Below are 12,910 nucleotides of genomic sequence, written 5' to 3' on the forward strand. Positions count from 1 at the left end.
TACATACTAGTAAATCAGGGTTAAGCCTACATAAAGATAATATACGAATTGCAGTAATTATGAATGTTATGAGGAATTACTGTTTACCATTGGGAGCAGTGATTGAAAAAATGTTCGAAATCTCACATTTGATGCACATGACTTGAATGTGTAGGTCAGTTGTATCACAAAACATCCTACCATAAATTTCGCAATGAAGCCAAATATAAGGATATATCACTATTTTTCTCAATAAACCGTAACTGTACACGGTTTAGTCTAAAAACACTTTTTTATCATAACTATTTTTCACATTTGGTATATTTAACAATACTTAACATTGACTATACTGATTCAAAATTTTTACATTGATTGTTTCTATCCCTAACTCATATTTTAGAACTACTTTAAAGCATTAAAACTGGGTTTTTGTTTTATATGCAAGTGGTAAATAATGCCTCTAAGAAGCCAGCAGGCAATACATCAAACATGACATGCATCAAACATGATTACATCTTATGAGGAAGGCAAAATCATTTGTTTTCCTTGACTTACATTGTCGCAAGAATTGATCATAGTCATAAGATTATTACGTAATACTAGTAGCTGGCAGGTAATTCCTCGCCTCATACACACGCCTCCCACGCGCTTTAGCACACAGCGCGCGCACAGCTGCTAGGATAGCAGCTCGCAAAGTAGCGAGCGCGCGTGCGACGAGCTGGAGGTCATCAATTTTGCTGACCTCGGAGGACGAAAAACATGGCAGGTGACATGTTTTGGTGACCGCGGCTTGGGATACCTCGTGAAAATCTTTACCCGTGTTTTTCCCCTTTATAGTGGTCGGATGATAAATCTTTTTTGCTGGACACATTCTATCGGTGGTTAAGCGAGGTAAGTGCGTTCGTAATACGAAGCATTGATATCGCAAGGAAGTGGTTGTATTTTTAAAGTCGTTGAGTTACGGCTTACGCTGTGGTTTGCGAGAACGTGGGACTGGGGGGTATGGGTAGGATTCATCGGGAATGCGAGTGTGGTGGTTGTGTGTGTGTTTGTATTCGTCGCACGGACGTTTCTGGCTCGGCCTACTGTGAAGGTGTGCGCCTCTGTGCTACGGTGAGTTCCGCATGTGTATGCATGCGGAGTGCAGACTACTGCCGCTCGCAGGCGCTAGGCGAGGCCGATAGGCGATACTCGGCCGCAAATTCAGTAACGTGTATAGACCCGACCACACTCTTCCCCGTATTCTGCTATGATTTAGCCCCCTAAAACCCAGGATTGCTTGTAGAACGTCAATAGTGCAGTGATCGATGCCGATAGCTTTGCACATGCACATGCTCTCCGCCTCATCAGTTACCCCTTATATCTCCCCTATAATGATGCTCTCCGCGATATGAACATCGAGTCATTGTCTGAAAGAAGGAGTTCCCTTCTCACTAGTTTTGGAAAATCCCTCCTTCGCTCTACCCGTCACCGTGACATGCTTCCTCCTCAGCGTTCCCAACTCATAACTCGTAGCCTTAGGAACTCGTTAAATATCGACATCCCCCGAACCAGAACACAACGTTTCAGAAACTCAACTATCCCCTGCTTAGTGAGGCTACTCAATGGCTTGTAGACTTTTCTACTCATCAATGTGCAATATTCCTGACCTTTTGTAAAGTATTCTCTTTGTGTTTTTGATAGTAAATTTCATGCGTATTTTGTTCATGTCCAAAAGGTCAAGGTCAATTTGAAGTGCATATCTCTGCCCATCAATGATTCTCTTGAGAGTTTTGAGGGCGTGGGGTCAAAGGTTAAGGGTCAAGGGTCAGGCTGGATGCTATAAGTTTGTTGTTTGGTGCTGATTTTTTTCTCTCTTTTATGTTTTGATGCATGGATTAGTGATAGGTTCGGTGTAAGTTGAAACTTTTTGGATTTTTAGATATTTTATGTTTTATTTAATAATTTGGATGTTCATTGATTTGGACTTGGTGGGTGGGGGATGGGAAGCACTCAATACCTTTGTGATAAATACACTGTTTTTGTTTTAATGTTTTGTCAATTGTGTTGAAATATTGTTTTATATTTGAGATGTGCTTTAGACTTGCTTTGAGAACCACATGTTGTGCCATAACGGCGCCTTGAGTTTGTTTACATTCATATGATTGTGTTTATGATGTGTATCGATAATTAAGCTCAATTATTTTATTGTTCAGAAATTTAATTACTCCCTGCTCAGTTCAGTTACTCAATGATTTTTACAATCATTTGTTTCTTTACATGTGCAATATTTCTCAGTATTCGTACTCCATTATTGATGATTTTAATACATGCATTTTTATTGAGGGTTAAGAGGTCAAAGGTTTTAATCAACGAAAAAGAAAATATTTATGCATGTACTGTTTGTTGATAATCTCCATGGGAATTTTAGGGTCTTGGTTCAAAATTCAGGGATTTGAGGCCGGGTTAAAATATCAATTTTTTATCTTTGTGTATAGTGTTTCCGTCATATCGTTTGTACAGTGTTTCCGTCATTTCGATTCATATCGATAGCCAATTTCACAAATATATCTATTTATTTTGTACAATGTTGTTTTTCTGTTTTAATTGTAAAATGAACAATTTCAGCTAATGAGCTGCATGTTCTTTTTTATTGTCAATAAACCTCCATTGAATTGAATTGAAATGTATGCACTTGGAGCTGAGCCTGAGCTGAGCTTGATATTTTGTTCAAGAGCAACTAAACTGACGCTAACAAAATCAACATTTTGATTTTTGGACTTGTCGTTTGGTAATACTAGTCTATATTAACATATTATTATAGACCCTATTAGTGTTAAATACTCTAACGGGTTAGAAAGGATCTAACGTAGTCTTAGATCTAAGCTGTTATTTTCACAAGGGGCACACTTCCGGGTTTCATGAGCTAACAAGCAAAAAAAAAAAAAAAAAAAGGTCCTCAGCTCATCTCTCCCCGTCCACTTCCAGGTTTCTTCAGCTGACAAGCAAAAAAAAAAAAAAAAAAAAGGTCCTCAGCTCATTCTCTCCCCTCCCATTTCTGGGTGTTATAAAAAAAAGGTCTTCAGAGAAAAAACATAACTTACCGCCGCCATACTTCAAGATCTCTATCTATTTCTATTTTAGTGCCACTTACGTACTTCCGGGTTGAAAAAAGTGTGGGGGCCCAAAGTGATGACACCTTATGCATTCCTTTGTATGGTGCACAAAAAGTGTGGGGGCCCGAGCCCCCACGGCCCCCACGGCTGCGCCGGCCATGTTTTACATTGATTTACATTATGGCTTTAGTTTAATAGCGTCAGTGTCAAATCGCGAAAACAACATCTACAAAAATGTCTATGACCTCTCCTCATTCGCGAAAATATCTGTAAATTTATGCGAAAATATTTAACAGTGTGTAGCCTATAGGACCTACAGTATGTCAGTTACAAGTCAGAGCATGTGTACTTTGCATACAAAAATTTAACTTTGTTGAATTTTCTTTTGTCATTCTTCATATGTGATGTCACAAACTGTAGTAGAATCTAGTCTTCTCATCCACCAATGCAACACTGAAACTTTAAAAATTGATAGATTTTGAACAGATTGTCCTGTTTTCCTCAAACTTTAAACTTATGTGTTCTGATATTGCTGCTTTCACTTAATTCACACATAATAAATTGGGTGATCATACCTCAGTGCTGGACAGAGATGATGTGTCCTAAACACATCATCTCTGTCCAGCACCTAAAGAAGAAATCCATTACTTAGGAATCTACATCCAGAAAGATGTCCGATGGAATAAACAATCCCAACATGCCTCTTCTAAAGCAATGAATACTCTTAATTTCATAAAGAGGAATTTTCATTACTGCTCTCCCTCTGTTAAGGAGAAATTGTATACTTCCTTGGTCCGACCACATCTGGAATATGCTTCGGCATCCTGGGATCCACATACAGTAAAAAACATCCAAGTTTTAGAAAAGGTGCAAAGACAGGCAGCAAGATTTGTAACCAATTCATACGGGAGGGATATAAGTGTGACGCATCTTCTCAGTAAATTAAACTGGATCCCTCTGAAAGACAGACGAGAGGTACACCGACTCACATGCCTGTACAAGATCCTCCATGGCCACCTGGACATACAGTACAATGACATACTTGTAGAAACAAGTTCACAAGGGAAAGAAGGGGACATACCAAGCAGTTTGTGATAGATCAAACTTCATCTGATGTTTACAAGTTTTCTTTTTTTCCACGCACTGTAAAAGCAAGGAACAACTTGGCTCCATCTACTATTTCCCAAAAGGACCCCCCCCCCCCCAAGTTCAAACATGCCCTGTTTGAGGACCCTTCCCTCATCCTTTCTCTGAAAGTCCACCCTCTATGCAACCTCCAGTTAAAACTCCACAGGAGATGTTTGGGAGGTCTACTTATCCAAGATCCAAGAAACACCTATTTACAGGAAAACAGCAATTAATATACCATATCAACTCGTGTGATAATTTCTTTTCCATTCTCAAACTGTAGCTTTCTTCTGCCAGGTTGATGGGATTCGTTGCTCCCAGAGGATTTCAGAATCGTCGCAGAGAATGGAAGCAAGTGGTGAGAGCAGTGGTGGAAAGGAAGCCAGCGGGGATGCGTCAGCAGATGAAAAGAAACCCTCCAAAACTGCGGCAGTGGTGAAGGATGAGAAAAAGGGGGGAAGCAGTGACGAAGCGAAGAAATCCGCCGCGGACAAGGCATCCTGCGGCAAAGACCAAGCGGCGGAGGCCACTGCAGAAGATGCGGTTGGCCCGGGAAACGAGACCCCGCCATCCTCCGGTGCGGCTCAGGCACCGGCGTCCTCTGTGGGTGTGATCAGCGCGTCCCCAAACGTCGTCGTGGAGAGGGTCGGGGCGGGACTGTTGACGTGGAACCTGACTGCTACGGGCGGTGATCCGGAGGGGGAGGTAATGCCCTTCCCTTTCCCTTCTCCTGCCATTCAGCCGTCGAATTGCGCTTATGAGGATGAGGCTAGTGCTGCGATGTCCTATTGGGTTGGTCTCAGATCGAAACAAACTTCCTTTCCAGTTATTTGCTACATTCTCCTTGTTCCCCCTTGTAGTGGGAGAAATTCTAATAGAGAAGTTTTTTTGATTCTCAATCCCCACCCCACTTTCTTTTTTTTTATCAGCTAGCATTGCAGTTTGCTTTGGTTGTGTGTTTAGACGAGGTAATCCTTGTAGCAACTAACAATTACCGCATTCTATTGGTTATGTCTATAGACTTATTAGATTCTGGTATAAAGACTTAAAATTGGACATCTTGACATGCATCTATTTTCATACTCTAGCTGATATCCGCAGTGGCAGGTTTTTACACATTTCGCCACACAAGTTCAAAAGAGTTAGTTTACCGTTTCAGAAAATTGGCATTTCAAATTACCTACATATTTCTTATGGAGAAAGTGAAATGCGAAAAGATTCCTGAAATTTTCTCACATATTCTTTGACTCGTATAAGAGTTTTTCTCTAACCTTAAGCACAATGGATTTAGTTTGTTTGGTACCAGGTACATGGTGAACAGAAGTGATTGAGATGGAACAAGCAACTTAAATTGTCAAAAGCTGTATTGAGGCAACAATTTCTGTTCTATGCCTCCAGCAAAATCCTTCTCTTTCTGCAGAGGAATGCTACCTTTTGAATGTACAGGCTACATTCTTAAATCATTTGTATGAGAATAAAACTACATGTATGTATTCCGCTGTTAACTTATTACCTTTCTACCAACCTCGGAGCATTAAATGATAGGACTTTGATGCTTGATCATCAAAAAAGTGCATAGGGTCATAGACATTATCAATGGAATGTGGTCTTCTAATTGGTTTGAATTTATCTTAACTCCTTCACACTCTACCCTACTCCAACTTACCTTTACCCCTCCTTCTACCCCTCCTTACCCCCACCCCACCCCACCCTTCCCCTACCCCACACCCTTTACACATCCTGCGCCTTTTAGTCTGCTGGACAGCATGCGTTCACCGAAAGAGGAACTTTCCCCAAGCACATAGGCCAGCATTCATGAAGGTGGTTTAGATTTAGACCTTGGTATATAATGCAAATTTCTTCTGTGTAAATGCGCATGACAGATTGCATATACGTCATGCAAGTCAAAGGTGGTACGCCTATTTCACACTTTTTTTAGTCCATGGACTTCACTTAAACCAGGGTCTAAATTCAAACCTACTTTTTGAATTTGGACCATACAGTGTTTGTGTAGGTTTAGCCAATGCAGAAAGATCTGGGAAAGCACTCGGTGAAAGTTGGGGGGAAATACCCAGACAGTTGAAAATTGTGAATTTGTATAAGATTTGATTCATTACATATGCAACCCTCTCTTCGACAAGTTGTGGTATCACTGTTGTAAAATGCTTTAAAGAACATGGAATTTATTAAAAATCCATGTTCTAGGATATTCAAAGAGCATTTGCCCCATCTCTTGTAGAAGGTAGAGAGAATAATGTTTACCTTATCCTGTAAAGGTGAAAGGATTGTATACAATTAAAAAAACCCAGATTTGTTGAATCCCATTTTATAAATCTTTCTGCTTTGCCATCATATATGTTTGGGGAAATTTTCCTTCAAAAATTCTGTATTAACTGCTATGCTTCAAGCATTGAAATACAATTCTTTTCTGATTGTTCATAACTTGTTGAATCATGATTTTTTATCATGAAATGTAATTGCATTTCATATTGCGTGTAGCTCATGTACTGTGTATCCCTGTCTTTGAAGAAGAGGCAGTCTTACAATGTACATTTTTTTATCATGCCCATTCTTGTGTTTGATTTCCATTCAGCATCAACATTTTGGGCCGTTACAAGTTGCTGTGTACTTTTGTTATTGGCTCAAAGCGTTGCACCATTGCTGACAAATCATTCACAGTTCTTATATGGTTCATTGTTTGTCATTTCAAAATGGTTTTGAAAACTGGGGGCGAATCACAGAACTTTGCAACTGTCAGGGGGAAGGTAGGTCACGACAAAATGAAAAAATCTATCCAATGTTTACCATATATGTAAGGAAAAATTATCATGATTTTTTGTTGAAGAACAAAATGTCAGCTGTCGAATTTTTGTTGCATTTTTGTTGAAACAGATAACAGGTACGTTGTACTTCAGTACTTATTCAAATATTTTAAATGGTTGAAAACAGTTCTTTGTCACATTTTGCTTGTAATGTCGCAGTTTAGCAATAGTACAGGTGCTGCAATAGATGGAAAGTGTTTTTATTGTTTACGAAGACTCAACACATTCATTTTCAATGAATTCATTTTTTATACCAAACTATACCAAAACAAACCATGATGTCAAAAAAGTGGCTACCCTGAATACATACAAGTAGTTTATGAGTACAGTCTGTAGAACTATAAGTAATTCAAGTTCACTTTTTTTTCCACATAAAGTAGATATTGTACAGCTTTAGAAAATGTAGAGCAGTAATGTTAGTTACTAACAAACAATATTCCACTAGTAAAGCATTCTACAGAGCCCTGCTTTTAATATACTGGTCATTAGAGCTGTTTAGTAAGTGTTGCATTAATACAGAATGTGTGTATTTCTTTGTGGTGAAATGTGGCAGCATGACTGAGATGTCACCTACATTGTACAATCATATATTTGTCAACTTATGCTGACAAAGCTGTTGTGCCTTTCATTACGTCTACCATTTGGGCGTTGGAAAGCCTTTTAACACATTTAGAGCAGATTAGATTCATGTTGTAATGTGTGTACCTTGCAGTTTATCTGTCTTTTCTAAATAATGCAGTTTTACTAGTGTGGAGCTACTCACAAAGTGTGCCAGTTGTTTACATACGCTTTTTGTCAACCCTTTTCAATCGACTCGTAATGCATCATGTAGTGTTATCTTCTTCCAATTTGATATTGGGCATGACACGAACCTTTTTCCGGGCCACCAAAATCTTTGAATAGATTTTGATGGCACTCCCAAAAGTGTAGTGGCCCAATATAAACGGAAACATGACTATCAAAATTGAATCTCTGGGCCACCAAAAGATAGCCTTTTCAGAAATTGGTGGCCTGACATCAATTTCTGTTGGCCCCGGGCCACTGCTGATGTCAAGCCCTGCTCATAACCATGACTGCTGCTTTATCCGACCAAATTGTGGGGAATTTGCTTTAAAAATTACCATCTTATCATTGTTATACATGTTGACACTTCAGGGTCCCATTTCAGAAAAGGTTGATACGATGACAACTCTTGCTGGAATGGCAATTGTCATGGTAATGACAAGAATCCAGCTTCCTGATTGGCTGTTGCTATTGGAAGTTGTCATTCCAGCAAGAGTTGCCATCCTAACATCTTTTATGAAACGGGGCCCAGAAATTTGCTGTGCATCTGAAATTGGTGAAAATTAGATTGAACTGGTTTAAATGAGCGCAAGATCAGGAAAAAAAAAATCCAGTTTGAAACAGAACTGTTCTAGTTCATATTCTGAAGTACAGGTCAACTTATGTTTACACCCCCAAAAAGGACTCAAGTGATGAAAAGTTGCATACTTCAAATGAAAAACCAGGAAAGAATGATGGAAATTCTGATAAAAAAAGGGTACAGAGGCTCATTAAACCACATTATAGATGCAGTTTCTTGGGAGAAATGGGTTAAGAGAGAGCTCGACTTTTTGAGAGTGGTCATGTCAAATGGAAGGTTGCATGATTAAAACAAGTTGGTGTCAAGATGAATAGCAAAGGTATATTTTAACAAGTCATGACAGCTTACTAGGAATTGAAACTGCAAAACCCCAGTACTGAATATTGCCGTTGCTTTACAACATATCAAGCCAAAGAGAAGTGAGCTTGAAAAATTGAATATAGTGAGCTCTGTGATAGCTAGCTGAGTAACGAGTGCATTTAATGCATAACACTTTTTAATTGCAAATGATTTGAGTGGGCTTCTCAGTACTTTTTGTTGTTGTTGTTGTAAATGGTAATTAAATGCGGAGTAATCCAGCAGTTGTTTGTGGGGTTTCCACCTTGCCAACCCTCAGTATATTTTGATATTTTCTTCTTTGAATTTGCATCAGTATTTATGCAAGCTGTTTATTTGTCAAATGCAATATTCACCTTTGGATATTACATTTATATATAATGGCAGTGTTCTTCATCATTCTCTCCTCATGATCACAAAACGATACTTGTATCCCAGCTTTTAAACATTTTCTCCTATCCCTTATACATGGCTCGACACTAACTTTTTTGTTTGGTGGCCCAATGGGGCCACCAAAATCCTAAATTTCAATTTTTTGGTGGCCTGAGAGAAAAATTTGGTGGCCCGAAAAAAAAAAAAATTAAAAGTCCTTTTCTTTTAATGAGTCAAATATTTAAGTTTTATGATAGTAAGAATTAGAAGTTGGACATTATAAATAAACTTCAACAAACTTGCAACACTCACTCTCAGGCACTCATTCAGTCCTTTTCATCCATCCTTTAAACAAATTTAACTGCTAATTTCCGGCGCAAAAAGTTACGAATTTATTGACATACTTTTCAAAAAATTTTGGTGGCCCGACTTTCATTTTTGGTAACCCCAGGCCACCGTTAGTGTCGAGCGCTGCCTTATATAGTACAGAGGAGAGTTTAGCACATGTACAGTATACATGTGTGGACATTTTCACAAGATTGATGTTTTGATCTTGATTGAGTAAAATGGACTTTGCAGCATTCTACTTTTACTGTTTTGTTATCATGTTGCTGGTAATGGTATGAATTAATGTTGAAGAAAAGGACCATTAACCAATTATTTGCATGAAACTTTCCATTTTCAGCAAAATATTTCCTGTTTATGGTATTAGCTAAGGTTTAGTAGTCTTTGTCATAACTAACTGCATTGGAGGGGAAAAACAACAACACATGTTTAAGTTGAAGAAAACTATTCTTAAATTTGTCTTCCTGTAATAACCTTTTGTTCACCAGATGGTGTATCAACATACTTATTGTTCAATTTATTTCTTCATTTTGACCGTTTTACTGTTTTGACCCATTTAGCTGCATTATAACCAGAAAAGAGTGTTACAATGTTAAGTCATCATGTATTTCATGGAGAGCAAAGTATGATTGTGTAGTTCAAATTCTGTACAATGTATCCTTTCTGTCATCTTGACCACAGGGGAAAGAAGCTCCTAGCAGCTCAACTTTTGATTTCATTGGCTCTTCGACCATCCTCACCGAGGACCAGATCCTGAAGATAGACGCTGCCCTCAAGTCTGAGCAGGACAAGATGGCAGCCAACCCCCTGATAACCCCTCAGGACAGCCTGGAGCAGATGGAGACGGAGGAATCCAGTCCCCTGGACGATGCCCAGGAGACGGAGGCAGAGGAGAAGCTGCAGCTGAACGCCTCCAACGACTCGCTCAACTTCGACAACATGCTCGACATTGGCGCGACCAGCCTCAACACCAAGGACCTCATGAATGAGGTCATGAGCAGCGAGCTCCTTCTGGACGCCATCGGGGATGAGGGCTTGGTGGCCGCGGCAACGGTCGTCTCGACAACTAGCGATGGAGAGACGGAGAGTGGGTCGACGAGTGACACAACCCCAAGTAAGAAGAGAGAGGACAGCCTGAAGAGGAGATCGGCAAGGATTGCCAAAATCACAGCCAATGATTTGACTCTGAGGCAGGCCATTCGGAAGAAGGAGCAACAGAAGAAGGAGAGGGAACAGAAGAAGAAGCAGAAGGAAGAGGAGAAAAAGTCCAAGAAAGTTGCTGAAGCACAGGAGTCTGACAAGAAGGAAGTCCATGATGCCAGTGGCGACCTCCCGGAGACATCCAAGAGTGGAACCGCCAAGGAAGAGCTGAAGGGAGTGAGCAAAGACGAGGAACAGCCAGCTGTTGTCAAGCCAGAAATAGACCTGACGAGCGAAATTGCAAAGTATCTCAGCGTCATCGACCAAGAGATAAAAAAGAGCGAGGAAGAGAAACTGCTCAGTGGGCAGGTTGAAGAGAGTGTCAAGGTCGAAGATGCACCACAGGACAGCAAGGAAGGAAAGGAAGCATCCCATTCAAAGGTCTCTGATGACACAAAGCTGGGAGCTGAAGCAGAGAAGGGCACTTCTAACAAGGAAGCGAAGAAGGAGGATGAAGCTGAGGAAGGGGCTGAACAGGTAGAGCTGAAAGAGGAGGAGGAGGAGGAGAAGGAGGTCGGCGAGTTGTCCGACCAAGAGGGTGACCACAAGGAGAGCAGCGTCTACTGGATGGACCACAGCTATGCCGCAAACACGCCCAAGGTGATCCCTCCCCACCCGGCCCAGGACACCGCAGCGACCAGAGAGCCGTCGCGGCGCAGCGCGAGGCGGGAAAACAAAAAGAAGAAGGAGGAGGAGGCGGCAGCGGCGGAGAGCAAACTGGAAGAGAAGGCAGATGACAAGTCGCAAGCGTCATCAAAGAACAAACAAACGGACCAGCAAGAGAAGGAAGGTAAAAAGGAGGAGGAGGAGGACGAGGAGGAGGGGAAGAGCACCAAGAAGACACGAAAGCATCATCACAAGGGAAAGCACTCCCCCAGTAGTGGTGCCGGGAGGAAAGGGAAAGATCGGAGCCGCTCCAAATCGTCCAAAGAAAGAGGCAGCAGCAAGGATAGAGAGAAGGAGAGAGGGGACAAGGAAGGAGAAAGGAGAAGTCGGCGGAGCAGGTCCAAATCATCGGGAGAAAGAGAGAAGGATAAAAACAAAAAGGAAAAAGAAAAGGAAAAGGAAAGAAGGAAGGACAAAGAGAAGAAGGACAAAGGGAAGGAGAAGGAGAAAGTGAAGGATAAGGAGAAAGGAAGAGATAACTCAGAGGGACGGAGATCATCTCGGAGGTCCAGGGATGCAAAGAAGAAGCACCTTGGTAAGACAAAAGATGAAATCTTATTTCAGATGGTCTGATTTTCTTCTTATTGCGTGCTCACTGCCTGCATGCCAGATTTATGTGTAGTGCATTGCATTGCTTGTTTGGTGTCTTATTTCTCTCTCCTTTTTAAATTTGTGAATGGTATGTTGGTATACAGAGAAGAAAAAGGTTTGAAGAATAAATAAATTCAGAAAATAATCTTTTTTTAATTATTTAAATAGATTTTTTGTCTTTGGTTTGATTGTAATTCATGTGATAAATTTGGCTATCCCACCACATTTTTATATGTGTGTTTCTCATATTTTTGAGAAAAAACAAACGAACAAACAAACAAAACACCCACATGGCTGCCATGACTTAAATTTTTACTTTGGCTTCCAGCAGGGATGTACAAGGTGGTCAAACATGAAAAATTTACACAAAATGGTGTAGCTGTACCAAAATGATGAAGCTATACAGTGGATGTAAGTAAATGTCTGAACAGGGGAAAGTGTCAAGTTCAAAGGAATTCTAAATGTAATATGAAGCATGTCCCTCAATGTCTTTTCCGCTTCCTCGCCCCCCCCCCCCCCCCCTTGCTCCAGATGAGGCAGAGCTGAGCGACATCCCCTTTTCTTCAGAGGAGGACGACGAGCGCGATGCAGGTGAGCACGACTCCGGAAGCGAGTGGACCAGTGACGACGATCCGGAAAAGCTCTGGTGCATTTGCAAGCAGCCTCACGACGGAAAGTAAGTTGTAGTAAAGAGGCCAAGGCTGTGTTCAAATGCTCAAAAGCTACCCGAACTGTACCATACTGTGCCAGATTGGGAGCATTTCGTCTGTTGAGAATGAGAAGGGCGTTAAGTTGTCTTGAACACCATGGGTTTAGTGGCAACTTAACGCCCTTATCATTCTCAACCGACGATTTGATCTCTCTGTGGAGATTGGGTGCCTATACGAGTTACTTTTGGATGCAAGTATTAGAAGGGTCACACATTTTGTAGCGACAGGGTCATTCACCTCAGCGTTTACGCTATATACGGTTTTTCTCTGATAAAGACCATTAGCTCGAACGCTCTCTGGCAC

General features: G+C 40.9%; 1 protein-coding gene across 1 annotated transcript in view; it reads left to right on the forward strand.

Moving 5' to 3' along the window:
- The first annotated feature begins 775 nt into the window (after nt 1–775).
- LOC139720689 (uncharacterized) overlaps nt 776–12,910 on the forward strand; it is a 34,403-nt gene continuing 22,268 nt past the window's right edge. Inside the window, exons 1-4 of the mRNA XM_071632045.1 lie at nt 776–870; nt 4,486–4,994; nt 10,122–11,841; nt 12,429–12,573. Of these exons, the coding sequence (XP_071488146.1) occupies nt 4,548–4,994; nt 10,122–11,841; nt 12,429–12,573 (2,312 nt within the window). The 5' untranslated portion in view covers nt 776–870; nt 4,486–4,547. The remainder of the gene's footprint in view (nt 871–4,485; nt 4,995–10,121; nt 11,842–12,428; nt 12,574–12,910) is intronic.

Source organism: Diadema antillarum, unplaced genomic scaffold (genome assembly GCF_040938485.1).
Source record: "Diadema antillarum isolate AM-2024a unplaced genomic scaffold, OU_Dant_1.0 scf00000131, whole genome shotgun sequence".
NCBI classification, from domain to species: Eukaryota; Metazoa; Echinodermata; class Echinoidea; order Diadematoida; family Diadematidae; genus Diadema; species Diadema antillarum.